Source organism: Buceros rhinoceros, unplaced genomic scaffold (genome assembly GCF_000710305.1).
Source record: "Buceros rhinoceros silvestris isolate BGI_N320 unplaced genomic scaffold, ASM71030v1 scaffold20244, whole genome shotgun sequence".
Taxonomy (NCBI): Eukaryota; Metazoa; Chordata; class Aves; order Bucerotiformes; family Bucerotidae; genus Buceros; species Buceros rhinoceros.
In genome coordinates this window covers 16891-30899 of record NW_010406720.1, presented here as the reverse complement: position 1 = coordinate 30899, position 14009 = coordinate 16891, and the positions used below count along the sequence as shown (strand labels likewise).

The window sequence follows — 14009 nt, the reverse complement described above, 5'->3', positions numbered from 1 at the left end:
ATATCTTATAAAAATACATATAAAATAAATAAAAACCTCCAACAACCTCAGAAGAAAAAGCTTTACGCAATTAAAAAATTGCTATGCATTCCTACCATATTTATGGTATCAGTATGAGTCAGGGTGATAAACTTACATCATTCAGGAAATTTTCCAGATTACAGGTTTCAAACTTCAGGCTTGCAAAAGTTGCTGGATCAGTCACGTTACATAGCTGCAGCATTTGATCAAAGTTATCTTGGGTTACATTACCTTCTGGCAAATCGAATGCATTCATCAGAGTAAGAATATTTCTGAAAAAGTGAAACATAAATGATTTGAAATTGTTCGTTTGTGAGCATCTTCAGCAATCATCTTCATCTTCAAGCAAGTTATCGAGAGCATGATGTCTTCTATACAGGTACAAAGCAAGCAACGCTTTTGTTGCTCAAGGTCGGATTTTGAAATCGGGAAGTCCAGCAGTTTCGTGCAAGTGCAATCCTTTCTTCTTCCAAGGTGAATCTGGTACTGTCCTTCATGGCACAGGTGACAGCCAAATGGATGGGCATTCTAGGGTCCTGCGCAGAGGGTAGCTGCCCGTCTCTGCACTGCAGACTGGGCATCAGCTCCCAGAGCGGGCAGCGTCTGGGAATGTGTAAGGTGTCTGCAGTTCTGTATCGCACACTTTTACAGCTGATGTGGGGGAACTTGGCTGGAACCCACAGGGTCTGGCAGCCTGGTGAGAAGGGAGTCTGAATTGCTCTGGTAAAAGTGGTAAAAAAAACCTCTCATGAGACATAAGCATTTAAGCTCTCCAGGAGACAACCTAAATTTAGACACAGGAACCAGAGTGTATTACATTCATGTCATATGTCAGCTCAGCAGGCATTTATTATTGTGAACTCTGGCTTTGCTTTGCTTTTCTTTCCTTTCCTTTCCTTTTTTTTTTTTTCCTTTTTGCAGGGTTGCTAGACAATTTTCTAGTCATCAGTAGAGAAAGCTTCATTTGTTTAAATAAGATGGGACGAATTTAATTAATTGATTTGGGTAATTTCCTGATGTCATATGCAGAGTCACTTGCAGTACCTGAGGTGCCAGGTACACGGTGATCCAGCAGTGGCCAGGGCTCCGCAGGGCTGTCAGAACTGCCTGGTCACAGGGCGCTCTCTTAAAATGGACAATGTTTTCAGTGGCTCATTGCAAGTGATCTCCAAGGCAGAACTGTTTGGCCACTGTGTGAGGAGGCCTTTGAGGATTTGCTATCAGCCACAGTAGAAATTGCAGCAGGAGCAACCCAGTATCCTTTTTTTGGTTTGGTTTTGAAATATGTAATGTAAAACTTGCCTTATCCAGTGAAGTAAACACATTGCTTCAGAACATGTTTCACAGCCACTGCTGCAAGTGATTACTTTTTCACAAATACCTCTAAAACTATACATATTCTAGCATGTTTTAGTGAAATAATGTACACGACGAGAGTCTACCTTTATGTGAATGGAGATGGTTACATTAACTGCAGTTATATTTGAAAGAAGCGTTACAAAAACCTCAGTAAAGTATGTGATGTCCTCTTCCTCCCTTGTTACTTTTTGGAAACATTGGGGAACGATGTAAAATATGTACACTTAGGCAACATCTGTGTAGGAAATGAGGTGGCTCAAGCACTTATTATTCCCTATGGGGTTGATACCACGTGATTTAAATTTTTTTAAATAATGGGTGGTGTGATACCATGTGTGTCAGGAGCTGCAATTGATCAGAAATAATAAATCCATCATCATCAGGCTAAGAGAGCTGCCTCAGCCAAACAAACCCCTGATACTCTCAGGGGGTTGGTTTTGGGTTTTTCCCATAACTTACTTGTCAAAACAGTCATCATATCTTTCTGTGGCTCTGAAGCCAATGATGGAGTATATGACAGTTGCTGCATAGATAGATGTGAAACCATTTATCACTGAGATAATCAGGGCATCTTTCTCGCAGTTATTGCTGCAATTTGAAGAGAAAAAAAGAACAGATTTCAAACACTTTCCCCAAACAAATACTAAAACCTGGCTACTAACAGAAAAGTAGTCCACAAACGGATAGGTACAGCACTATGCTCTCTAAGAATATACAAGTACAGCTGTTAAAGATAGATTTCATGAATTAAAACTGGGTGCCTTAAGCAGTTTAATAGCTATTCCTTTATTTTCATACGGAATAACTGCTGGAATCGATTCCATATCTGGCTTATGGAAAGTAAAACATGAAGGGCAAAAAAGCATGTCTCGTCCTTTTCATGCCTGGCACGTATGTGTGCAGACACACACTGGCATAAGCTGCTGCTTAGCTGCTGGGGTGTTCTGCTGCAAGGTGAGAGATTTGGGTTTGAATTTGGACAGTCAGAAGGGAAAAGTGACCAAAAGTTTCCATAGCACTTTGGGATGGTGAATCTGCAGTTGCCGAGAGCACTTGGGAACAGTTCCGTTTGGTTGTTGGACAGAAGGTGGTTCAAAATGTCCTCAAGTTTTGGAAATATGATGGAACTTCATGCTGATGAGGTCGGACAGAGAAGCTATTACAGTGTGAAAGTTAAAACTGCTTTGTAGAGATGTCTCTGCTGCACTTGCCAGCGTATCTGTGCTAAGATGAAAAAATTGCAGAGCCAGAAAGAGGCTTTAATCTGAGAGACAAGATAAAGAGTCAATAGTAAATTTCTTAATGGCTTTATGAGAAGGCTGTAAAGATCTAGCTGTTGTATTTCTCTTGGGCAAGAGAGCATATTGACATTAACTTGATGTCATATTTAATTTTCTGATCACCGTCAAGAAGAGAGGAAAGACAAGCACTGTGACCTGAAATCCTGTTAGGATCAGTCAGAGATGTGCCTTACATGGCTGAGGGGATGGTGTCCCAGTCCCAAGTAATTACTGTGTCACGATAGGGCAGAAGTAGACATTGCTTCATTTGAAAGAATGAGAAATTCATTAAAAATTTGGCTTTTGCCTGGCTACTTACTGAACAGAGTTGTAACTGGAGAATGAAATAAGGCCTCCAAAGGCCAGGGAGAAAGAGTAAAACACCTGAGCACCCGCATCCAGCCACGTCACTGGGTTAGCCAGCTCGGTAACCTAAGGCATCAGACATACAGCTTTACGCATATGCAGCACTGCTATCCAGACTGGACATGAGAGATTTAAAACAACAATTGAAACAAGAACATTAACCATGAAGAGCTCACCATTTCTGAAGAATGCTAACAAATAGGTCAATGCTTTTGTCAAACTTACTTTTTTCTTTTTTTTTTTTCAGAAACGAAACCTACATGTAGGTTTTCTACAAGTGTTTTGAAAATTGATAACCAAATTACTTTCCACAGCTAACAGCTGCCGTGCCTGTTTCCAGAAAAGGACATTATTTAGCCGTAATAAAGACCACTCAGAGGTCTTCTTGTGGAAAATGAAACCCCCTTTCATTTTGTTTAAAAACTGTTGTATAGTTAAACCGTTCTCTTGGGTCTTTTGTCTGTGTAGCCATACCAGTTAGATGAGTTCTACTCCCAACCAGGTGATTTCTGCTTTAAAGTTGGACTTAACTAGAACACAGAAAAGGAAAGCAAGTCCCCTTACAGCAACACCATTGCATTTCTCTGTAATGATCCTTCCGTTTTGAATAACGGATTTTGATGGGGGTGGCGAGAGAGAGTGGGTGTATGTATATTTTATACATGATGCAAAGGATTCATCTCACAAAATCAAGATGTTAATGGTGTCTGAGAGGCGGCTAGAGCAGCACTAACAGAAGGGACGAATTTTCAATTGGTTGTTAATCACAGAGAGGACTACATTGTGTTTCACTAAGGGACAAACCATGCAGTGACTTACATTCGGGGTGAAGAGATACACAATTCCACTGGTTGATCCTTTCAGCGTCAAGCCACGGATCAAAAAAATGGTAAGCACAAGGTATGGCAGAGTTGATGTTATATACACTGCCTGCACAAGAAGCATGTAAATAAAACGATTCAATAAAACAGAACACTTGAACAAAAACAGCACTGCAGGGAGGAGAAGAGGGGAATAAACAAGGTGCTGGGACTAACAATAATGGCAAGTTTCAAGCAAGTTGCTATCAACATACTGCAGAAAACACTGGTCAAGAGAAATGGTATGTGCAGTACATTTTGATAATGGACATTTTTACAGGTATTGTGCTCTATTTAAGTTAAAAAAGTCAACACCCTGAGATCAGGTTGATGCTGCTGATGCAAGGATTGGCTTTTAGGGCTTCGCTGGGCAGCAGAACATGGGTCACTCTAAAAGAAAGATGATATTAAGGACTAGCACAAACCCCCAAAAATCTGTACATGTATGTTGTGAACAGAATGGCCACAGCAAAAAAGACAGAGTCCCTCGATCCCACGATAAAGGGTAATATTAATGCTGAGGTGGTAATAGCTACAGAATGTTTTACTAAGACACGTAAGGACATGGAAGCTGAATTGCTCACAAAAATCTCCATGTAAATCGATTCAAATCAAATCCCACTTCACTCAGCATCCTTCTTCAAAAAGCAGCCTCAGTGATGACACATGGAGTTTTAGACGTGCTTTTACTCAAGGCAGTTTCTACAGCATGATTAAGTCTGTATGAATAAGGATTCACAACAGCGTAATGAATATAATCTCAGAAAAAATCGAAATCAAGTACCTTTCCTGTTGTTTCGATGCCTCTGATTGTGCACACGTAGAGTACACCCCACGCACACGTTAAACATAACAAAAGCCACCACTGCACAGTGCCTGAATCGTCAATGGAGGTGGAGATGTTCAGTGTTTCTCTGTACCAGAAATAGTCGACAGGAGAGCTCCTGGAACACTCTTCTATGTAATCTGTAACCACAAAATGGTTGTCAGTCTGTGTGTCTTATTTACTTGGAAAAAATGAAGTTAAATAATAAACATCAATGTTCTAAATTATACCGCCTAATGCCAATGAATCTGCTGTGGCAAATTTCAGATTCTTAGAGGCTGGTTTAATGGAAAACAAGCGATTTCAAAGAGAATTGTTTAACAGGGGTTTTAATACAGATTTTATTGTTGTTCCTTTAATTCAAGCCTGCAGATAAAATATTTGATGCTCACTCAAAGACTCTTCTATGTTTATAGTTTTTCTTTTTCATACAAAAATGTGAGGTTAGAAGCCTCTTGTCCCAAAGAAAGTGTGGGGAGGATTTCTGAGCACAAATGCATGTATATTGCATGGGGTATTTAGTTTTTTAGTGGAGGAAAAGCAGTTAGGCAGATGTTTTTCAATGATTCTACTCTTTCCACCTCTTCTTAAAAAGAAAAATAAAACCAAACTCCTTTGGGCTTTCCATACGCTCTTGCCTGACGGAGTGTGGGCACGTGCCCACAGGTTCCTGCAGCTCTTCCCACAGCTCCTTCAGATCAGCAATACTTTGTCTTCCTGTTTGTGGGGCATCATTCAAGGTCTTGTCAGCTCAGGTTGGATTCTCAGCTGCACTGCAATGTGCTGACCTGTGCAGTGTTCTGCCCTGGCTTGCCTTTGTATGAGGCTTTTTATACTTATTCTGGGAGAAGAGGAGCAAAGCTCTCTGAAGAGCTGTTCACTGACTCACCAGAAAAAACTCCTTCATACAGGGCTGACTATGGAAGACAAAGCTGCTGTCACCAAGCATCTCTAAGGAGCTATGGACTCCTTTGGAGAGATACAGGTGTTTCAAATGGATGATGCATCTCGTTGGGTTTTTTTTTTCTTTTCAGTGTGCTAACTGAAGAGGAGGGCTGTTGGTGAAGAGGTGGATGAAACACATTGTCTAGATCTGGATAATGTTAATGTTCATGCTGGACTGGCATTTTGTGAATATTCTGTATGTGAACACATCTGTCAAAATCAGCCCTGAGGTTTCATATAAAAAGTAAGTTTGTCTCAAAGATCAAGCATTGATCACATTTTATATCATGTGAATTTTTAGAAAACACGAGTATTAAACCAGGGAAACGTTCCTGACAGGGCTGCCGTGCCTTTCTGTTGTTTTACAGAAAGAGGTTCAATTAGGTTAATTGCTAGAAACAATGTGCTGCACAACGAAATACAGTATTTCATAAAATGTACCTGTTCTGTTGTCATTGAGAGGACAGCTGCTCCAAGGTAGGGGCTCTTGGAAGGAGTTGAAGAAATACCACATTACCCAGGCAATAATAGTATTGTAATATAAACCCACGAGGAAGGACACAAACATTGCTGCTATGCCTGAAAAAATAAAACCAGTACGCAAATTTCAATACTCTCAGTCTTCAAGACATATCAAAATAATGTGGTATGAGCCTCAACCCTTCCCTGCTCTCCTCCCCACCCTAATTTGATGGCCCTCTCCTCTCTTTATTTTGGATGTAGGCTTGATCACTGTGAATTCATTGCCTAAAGTTTGGAGAGGTGAGTCCTGCATAGATGTACAGCCTAAAACTACCCTGGAATTGAAGATGAGACCTACTTATAAGCCAACATTATGGGCGGACTAACTCCCTACAGACTCTACACAATTCTGTTCAAGTCTTGCCCACCGATATCTAGAGAGTTTGGGATTCTGGGTACCTGTACATCTCAACCGACTTGGGATTTTGCCTAAATGACACTCAGAATGTCTTTCCCTTCCACAATGCCACTAATCTTTGTGGTATAGGATGGGTAGCTGCCTGGAGGCACAGGCTGCAGAAAGGTGCGGGATTCAAGCTGCTGTCTCTTCTCCTCTTGCTCTCAAGTTGTCAACCTCTGGTGACTTCTCTGGCAGCAGTAAATGTTAAAGATTAGCTCCTGAGGGCTCTTACATTCTGAAAAAGCTTGAAAAATTCCAGATGCAATGAACAGATATCTTTTGTAACTGATTTACAGGTGCACTGGATGCCAACAACAGTCTGAACTGGCTGCATTTCTCCCCATTCAGGTGTGTGGTAATCACAGAATCACCGAACAGCTGAGGTGGGAAGGTACCTCTGGAGATCATCTTGTCCAACCTTCTGCTCAAGCAGGGCCACCTACAGCCAGGTACCCAGTACCATGTCCAGGCAGATTTTTAATATCCACAAGGATGGAGACTCCACACCCTCTCTGGGCAACCTGTGCCAGTACTTGGTCACCTTCCCAGTGTTTCCTGATGTTCAGATGGAACTTCCTGTGTTGCCTGTGTAATGAGGTGTCTGTGAAGTTTCTAACGCTGCTTTTACTACATTGTCAGATAGAGTGTTTGAATACTTGAAGTCTGATACAGATGTGAAGAAGTCTTTTCTGAAAAATGGTGTCTCCAGGGCTTTTAGCATGGAACCTCTCTCAGATGTAAGACAGTAATATTACATGGAGCTGAAGTCTGGTAGACCAGCTTAGAGAGAGATTCAACTCTTATTTATCCACAGAACAGTTACAGAACAAATTCTTGTCATGCTTACACGTTCATGCTAATAGTAAAAACAGCCAGTACTGCTAATAGAGAAAATACCTCTAAAACCTGAAATTGGTGTAAAATTAGAGAAAGGTTTTAACTGGACCCATAGTCTTGGGCCATGTGGATACAAAATTATCATAGTGCCTTATCATGACTAGTGTGACCTATCAATCAATGGAGAGTTAGTAAGAAGGGAAAAGGAATAGATCCTAGAATCTCTTATGGCACACAGGAATAAAATCCTGAATCTTTGTTCTTGAGGGTATCGGTTCAGAGACTTCTGCTTCATCAGGTGGCTCTTTGAATCCTCTTCAGACTTACCAACCCCTTTCAGGGTAGGGTGGATAGAGCTCCAGACACCCACACTGCCTTTCCTCAGCCTTTGACCAATGGCAAACTCAAGATGAAGTAGAGGAATACCCTCCAGGACTAGCAGAATCAGGAAAGGGATCATGAAGGCTCCTGAAATGGATAAGAAAAAAGAAGGATGTTTTCTGTCAGTCAACTACTGCAATAAAGCACAAACTTCACCTCTGAGGTCTTTTGAAAGAGTGAGTTGCAAGGAAACTTGTGGAAACCCTTCTTCAGTTTCTGAACGATGCTTTTTCCCGGTTGCCCAAGCAGGGGACTTCATTACCTATGTGGTTTCAGGTAGCAATTCTTATTTTTCCCATGTGACAAACACAAACAGAAATTACACACTCCCAAGGTTAAACTCTGAAGAAGCCACCTTTGGATTGCAAGTGGAGGAAAGGTAGTTACTTTCCAGGAATGACTGCCTTTTTTTTCCAGCAAAAGATTACCATCTTGTAATTCTGACTCATGCAAGTTATATGAAGTAGTCAGATGAACTAAGCAAGATGCCTTGAAAGATTATACAGGAGCCTGGAGCCATCTACATAAAATAACCAACAGCTTCTGTGGAACTGTGTTAAAAAGCTTTTATATTTGAATAGAAGAGACCTGAAGTTCAGGGTTCAAACCATGTTAACTATGACAAGACTGATTAGTATAGGACAAGCTTTTCAAACTTTTTTTTTTTTGAATAAAGTACACCTCAGACATGGAGATAACATATAACAACACCCCAGTGGAATACCAAAGTGCAGAGTCAAATACTTGGAAATTGCTACGTATTAGAATTACAGTTATCTGTCATTACAGAAAGTCTTTAACTTCTTAATCATAGGCAGTAAATAATCCAAGTGCATAAAAAAATGCAAACCATCATGTGAACTGTTCAGGTCTGGGTATTTGCTGACTTTTCCCCATGTATGCAATGAAAATCAGGTGACAGTGAAAGAGGAAATTCGAAGAATGGAAACTATAGTTCTGAATTTAAGGCAGCTGAATGTTTTCTGGAAGAGTTGAACTGCACGCTTTTCTGCTCCATGGGGTATCTTCTCGATAAGTCTACACCAGAGTTTTAGAAATTACTGCAAGTCTTCATTTCCTGTGTACTTCCATAAAGTCTGCTGAAAACAATGCTGTTGTATCAAGTGTCTGCTATTACAACGAAACCGGCCAGCTACGCTTTTTGCTTTCCACTTCTGTGGAATTCAAATAACGCTAGTTACTCACCTATCTTTCACTGACATTTTCAAGATTTCCTAATTAAAATCAGAGGTCTTGAATACATAAAATGCTGTTCAAAATGCTGAGCATGTTGAAAATGCACATGTCACACATCAGGTTGAATGACTAATCACTGATGCACCAGCAAATGTATTTTGTGTTGAAGGCAGTTGCCTAAAGTAGCTGTATGGAAAAGATATTCTCAGACCTCAGTAAAACATGTCATTTAGCAACACAAAAAATTCTTACTAATAATGTAACACTTTCGAAAATCAGTGTAGCACATCTAGTATGCATTAAAAACTCGGATTGTAAAAATGGAGACTGACAAACAAGGTTTCAAAGGAGAGACAGAAGAATAACTGTCTTTGGATGTATTTTTTGTTAGCAAAACCTGAAGGACTTCTTATGAATTGTTATTCGTAGAGAAGAGTGCTAAACTTCCAACTCTGCTGACCCTTCCTCTCTTTCTTCTGTGTCAGTCTGTCACCTTGGGAAATGGGTAATATGGACATTGTCACCAAAGGAGGACAGTATCCCATTTGTCTTATTCTCCACTTCTCACATCTCAGCCACATTCCCTTTTTCCAGAGACCACGTAGTCCTTCAAGAACAAAAACCTTGCATTAGTGAGGAGCAGCTACCTGTTAGATCTTGGAGCCTTAAGCTGGTACTGTCTCACCTTGGAGGAAAGTGGCTATTTTGTCATGCCAGAAAGGAGTGAAGTGTGATGGCCTGTCCTAGATTTGAGGAATTTTAACTCCTCTACTTGCAAATTCAAATTTAGCACTGTGGTCCCAGCTGAGATAGCATCACAGATGATGTCAATGCAAAAGCAATAATGTTCTGACGTGTCTTTCTGAATGTGTGTTTTCACATCATAAACATGAAACATAGAGGGCATATTTCAATTTTAGACGGACTAGGATAAATTCAAAACAAGGTTCTTCCCCTCTGTCTTCTCACCACTCCAGACACTTTTATAAGATTACTGGCAGCAGGAGCTGCTAACGTCAGATGTAATAGGGCAGTCCTCTCTCCACGCCTTGTTGACTGGCTGCTGAAAGGCAACTACATCAGAAATGGTGATGTACTCTTCAGCTGTCTGTGCCCCAGAGTCACTGCTGATGATGCAAAAGTCTTAGTGCTGGCAGAGGTTCCGGGATGCATTGAAACTGCATCAGATTTGGTCACTGCAAGGAACTGACTCCCTCTGTCCTTTCAGACAGTTTCTGGCATTTCTAAAGGTTTGTCCCATTTTGTCTGTATGGGCTTGATTAGCTGTGCTGGAACATGCACTGGCATGAACGTAAGGGCCCCTCTTCATCTGGTTAGACATGCAGTGCATGTAGGTTTGGATTCGAAGAGTTTGTTCTCTACTGATACCCTACCCTACTTCTGTGAATAACGCTTCTTCCCTGTTTTATTCTTGTTTTCACAGAAATAGGGATTTTTGCATCATATGTGATGAGTGCCCCCTTGAGATCCATCCCCCTACCTCCTGCTGGCTTCCTTCCTGCATGGAAGGCCAGAGGCTCTGTGTGGGGAGGTTGTCCCACTGACCCTCCACACACTGAGCCTCTGGCCTTTCAAAGAGTGGAGCTACAAGCTCAATGTGTGGTGCTGTAAGCAGTCAGAATTACATGGTGTGCTCCAATCTCATGTCGGGCTGGCGCGTAATTTTCCTCCTGTTGCACTCTGTCCAGGATCTCTCATGAAGGTAAGATGAGATAAGGACAAGATAATTGTGTTTAGACCAGCGATTTTTAGTTCCTGAGCATCCTCTCTGTTTTAAGACCAGGACACCTACAAGTCTGCAAGCTGATCCTACAGAATCTGTGTGGCTGCTCCATATGGATGTTTTCTTTTTACCTCCTCTTCCAGATGCTGGCCAGGTCTCTGCTGTACCTCAATCTCACCTCTCTCTGGTAAAGCAATGGTAGTAATGAAGTCCAGAAGATGGATCTGTGCAGCTACCTGATCCAAATACTCCTCATTTGCACTCAGGGTAAATCCTCATCACCCACTGAAACTCAGTGTGCAGTGATTTTTGATTGTCTTTTGAAACTGAAGAATGGACCAGCAGTTAGTTCTCCTAAGGTGCGTTGCTTAACCATCTTTGCTCCTAACAAAGACACGTAACTTTTTTTCATCAGGTCAGGATGAAATCACTTAAGGACTTGATTAGAAATTCTCCCTTCGGTCAAAGATCTTGTTGCATGAGGAAATACATGGCCTTTATAGTCCTTTTAATCTATGACCAATTGTTTCTTATCATACCTGTCAATGCAAAATTTTTTTGGTAGTTACCATCCCTGTTAGCAGAAAGGAGGGAGGATCGGGCTGTTTCCTACAAAGCATTGGAAGCATTCCCTTTAGAAAGCATTCAAAGATAATCTCGACATTCCACTTTCAGTAGAAAACAGGTTGATTGGTATGCTGATTTGGGCTTCGTTTTTTCCATGCTTGAGACATTCTTGCAAACCTTAAATGCAAAGTGCACCTCCACTCGCACAGCTCTAGCCGTCTGGGCAGACATCATACCTTATCCTCCAAGAAAGCAAGATACAGCAACAGCACGGTCCTTACACTGCAGCGTGCCCTGGGGACAGCACAGTGCATCAAATGTGCTGCGAGACTCTCAGAACTGGACCATCTACACTGGCAGACATGCCACGAGCACTCCATCAGCCTCAGGGGATTTCCTGAAGTCTTGATATACATGCGGGTGTACCGTTGTTAAGATGTCATAACAGAAGTCTTTCAGCATGACACATCTTTGACAGAGCAGTCAGATAAAGAACTCCATGACCTTCCTCACGCAGCCGCAAAAAGGGGAGAGCATGCCCTTCATGGAACCATCTATCCCATGAAAAAGGTGTGCTGTCCAACCGTGTGCTCACAACTCCCCAGCTTCCTCGCTACCTGGAATCATCGGGAAATACATTTCGTACTCTGGGATGGACACAAATGGAGGTGGGTCTCTGTCCACCCCTTTTGTTATTACAGACATAAAGTACTCGGCATACACCTGCAGCACAGAATCTATCTACGTGCTCGTGCAAACAAATACAGCTAAAACAATTCCTAGCTCGAAGGGCTAGCCGTGTATAGTATGGTAGCTCTGGCGAATTAAAAATGCAGGACGTGCCATGTCAGAGCTGGACAAGTAAGTAAAAATACCTGTATTTAGTGGTAGGAATATTGGTATATTTTCAAGAGAAATAACGTGTCAGTTCTCAATTATATATGCCACTCTTTTCTTTTTCTTAGGTTGTTCTCTTTCCAGGGTTCAGTTCTAAGAGCCAGCTCGGAAATCCAGCTCTGCTGTATTTTCAATTTCTCCTCAACCTTTTTGAAAGAAGCTATAATGGAAAAATAAGTACTAATGACTCTGCTAAGCTGCTATATGGAATATAAAAAAAAAAATCAATGCTTTTTAAGCTGTCACAATTTTATGAACCTAGCAAATAAACCAATAATCTGAAAATAAATGCTGTATAGATGAATATAAACAATGAGTAATCTTCCAGTCTGATAACCTTACAGCTGAGATAGTAGATTCTCATCCTGTTTCAGTACGGGGTTTCAGAACACATAATATTTGGCTTGAACATCAATATAGCTATTACTGTCTCGTTAATCTAGGAGTTCCTAATGTGAAATTGAAAAAATTATTATTGCTTTCACATAATTCCTCACAGAGGGAAGACAGGTAGACTTCAGACAGAGAGCTTTTCTATACTATCATGTTGTTAGACCTTGGCTGTAGTGAGGGTACCAGCAGCAGCGAGGAACTGCTGATGTCATTACTGTCACTTCACTCAGTGTGACATGCAGAGATGAAAAGTTTCTCTCTCAGACAGTGGGAAGGTTTACTGCAGACATATGCGAGCTGTAGGCTTAACAACTCTTTTTTAAATCGATGGTTTAAACATTAAATCTACATCCTCTTTTTTATAATCCTCATCAGGGACAAAACAAAAATGTTTAGGAGTTGATTAAATGATACGTTGCTCAATAAAGATTAAACAAAACTGTGTGTAATGATGTCAGAGATAGCTATCAAATGAAAGGAAATTACAATGTCATTAAGCTGCTGAAAGCACCGAGGTAAACACCGCAGCTTTTGCGTTGTGTGTGTATTGAAACCTAGATCTCCTGTGGTAACGATGTATTTCGTAACTTTTAAGACGTGAAAAGGATAAAATGTGCTTTACTACATTTTACTAAATATTCAATTTTTTAAAAGATAAACTCATAATCTATGGCAACAAAAGAAAATAAATTATGTAACCGTCAGTTTATTTTTGTATATGAGGCTATGACACTGTTAAAACACTATCACAGTGCTGTGTTTAGGAAGAAGCAGCCCTCAAATAATTCTAGATTTAAATTCAAATATCTGAAAATAAGAGTTATCTATAAACGCAGTGTTCCTGCCCACCTTCACTACATTCAATTAACAGAGAAAAAAATCCACCTTCCTTGAAGTCCAAGTACGACAAGGGTATATGTTATACTTCACTGTAGCCCGCTTAAGTTTCAGGAGGGATATAGAATGTGCAAACACCAATTCACGCAGTAGGTGGTCATCTAACCTCATTTGGGACTGTCCTTGCTGAAGTACTATCTTCACCCTTGTTACCAGACCACACCCATGCTAAATGACTCCAAACGTTCACCTGTATAACTCATATTTCACAGAGAAAGAAGTTATGATAGCAATGCCAACCCTCAGAAGTTGGACAGTCTTTTCATGAGGTAGTCCATGCAATCTTGATTCTGCATGCACCTTACCAGGCAACCTCTAATTAGGTGATCACATAGAACTTTTTCTCATCCTCTGCAGAAATCTACTGTGTGGTAAATAGCTGTATTTTTTCCTGTCTCTTAATGCACAGCCATAATCCACCATCATATCCAAAGTGAGCTTTAGGACTCTATAAAATAATCACGCCAGAAGCAGCACCATAGCCATCTCCAGGTATGAGAAAGAGCAGGAGCCGGGA

The 14009-nt window shown here is 40.9% G+C and overlaps 1 protein-coding gene across 1 annotated transcript in view; it reads right to left on the bottom strand.

The window, feature by feature from the left end:
* Positions 1-136: 136 nt before the first annotated feature.
* The window catches only part of LOC104491771 (sodium-dependent neutral amino acid transporter B(0)AT1-like), a gene marked incomplete at its 3' end in the record, with an annotated part of 16662 nt that continues 2789 nt past the window's right edge, over positions 137-14009 (bottom strand). Inside the window, exons 2-8 of the mRNA XM_010134239.1 lie at positions 7744-7884; positions 6099-6236; positions 4671-4852; positions 3846-3956; positions 2980-3092; positions 1840-1968; positions 137-293 (exon numbers count right to left, since the gene is read on the bottom strand). Of these exons, the coding sequence (XP_010132541.1) occupies positions 137-293; positions 1840-1968; positions 2980-3092; positions 3846-3956; positions 4671-4852; positions 6099-6236; positions 7744-7884 (971 nt within the window). The remainder of the gene's footprint in view (positions 294-1839; positions 1969-2979; positions 3093-3845; positions 3957-4670; positions 4853-6098; positions 6237-7743; positions 7885-14009) is intronic.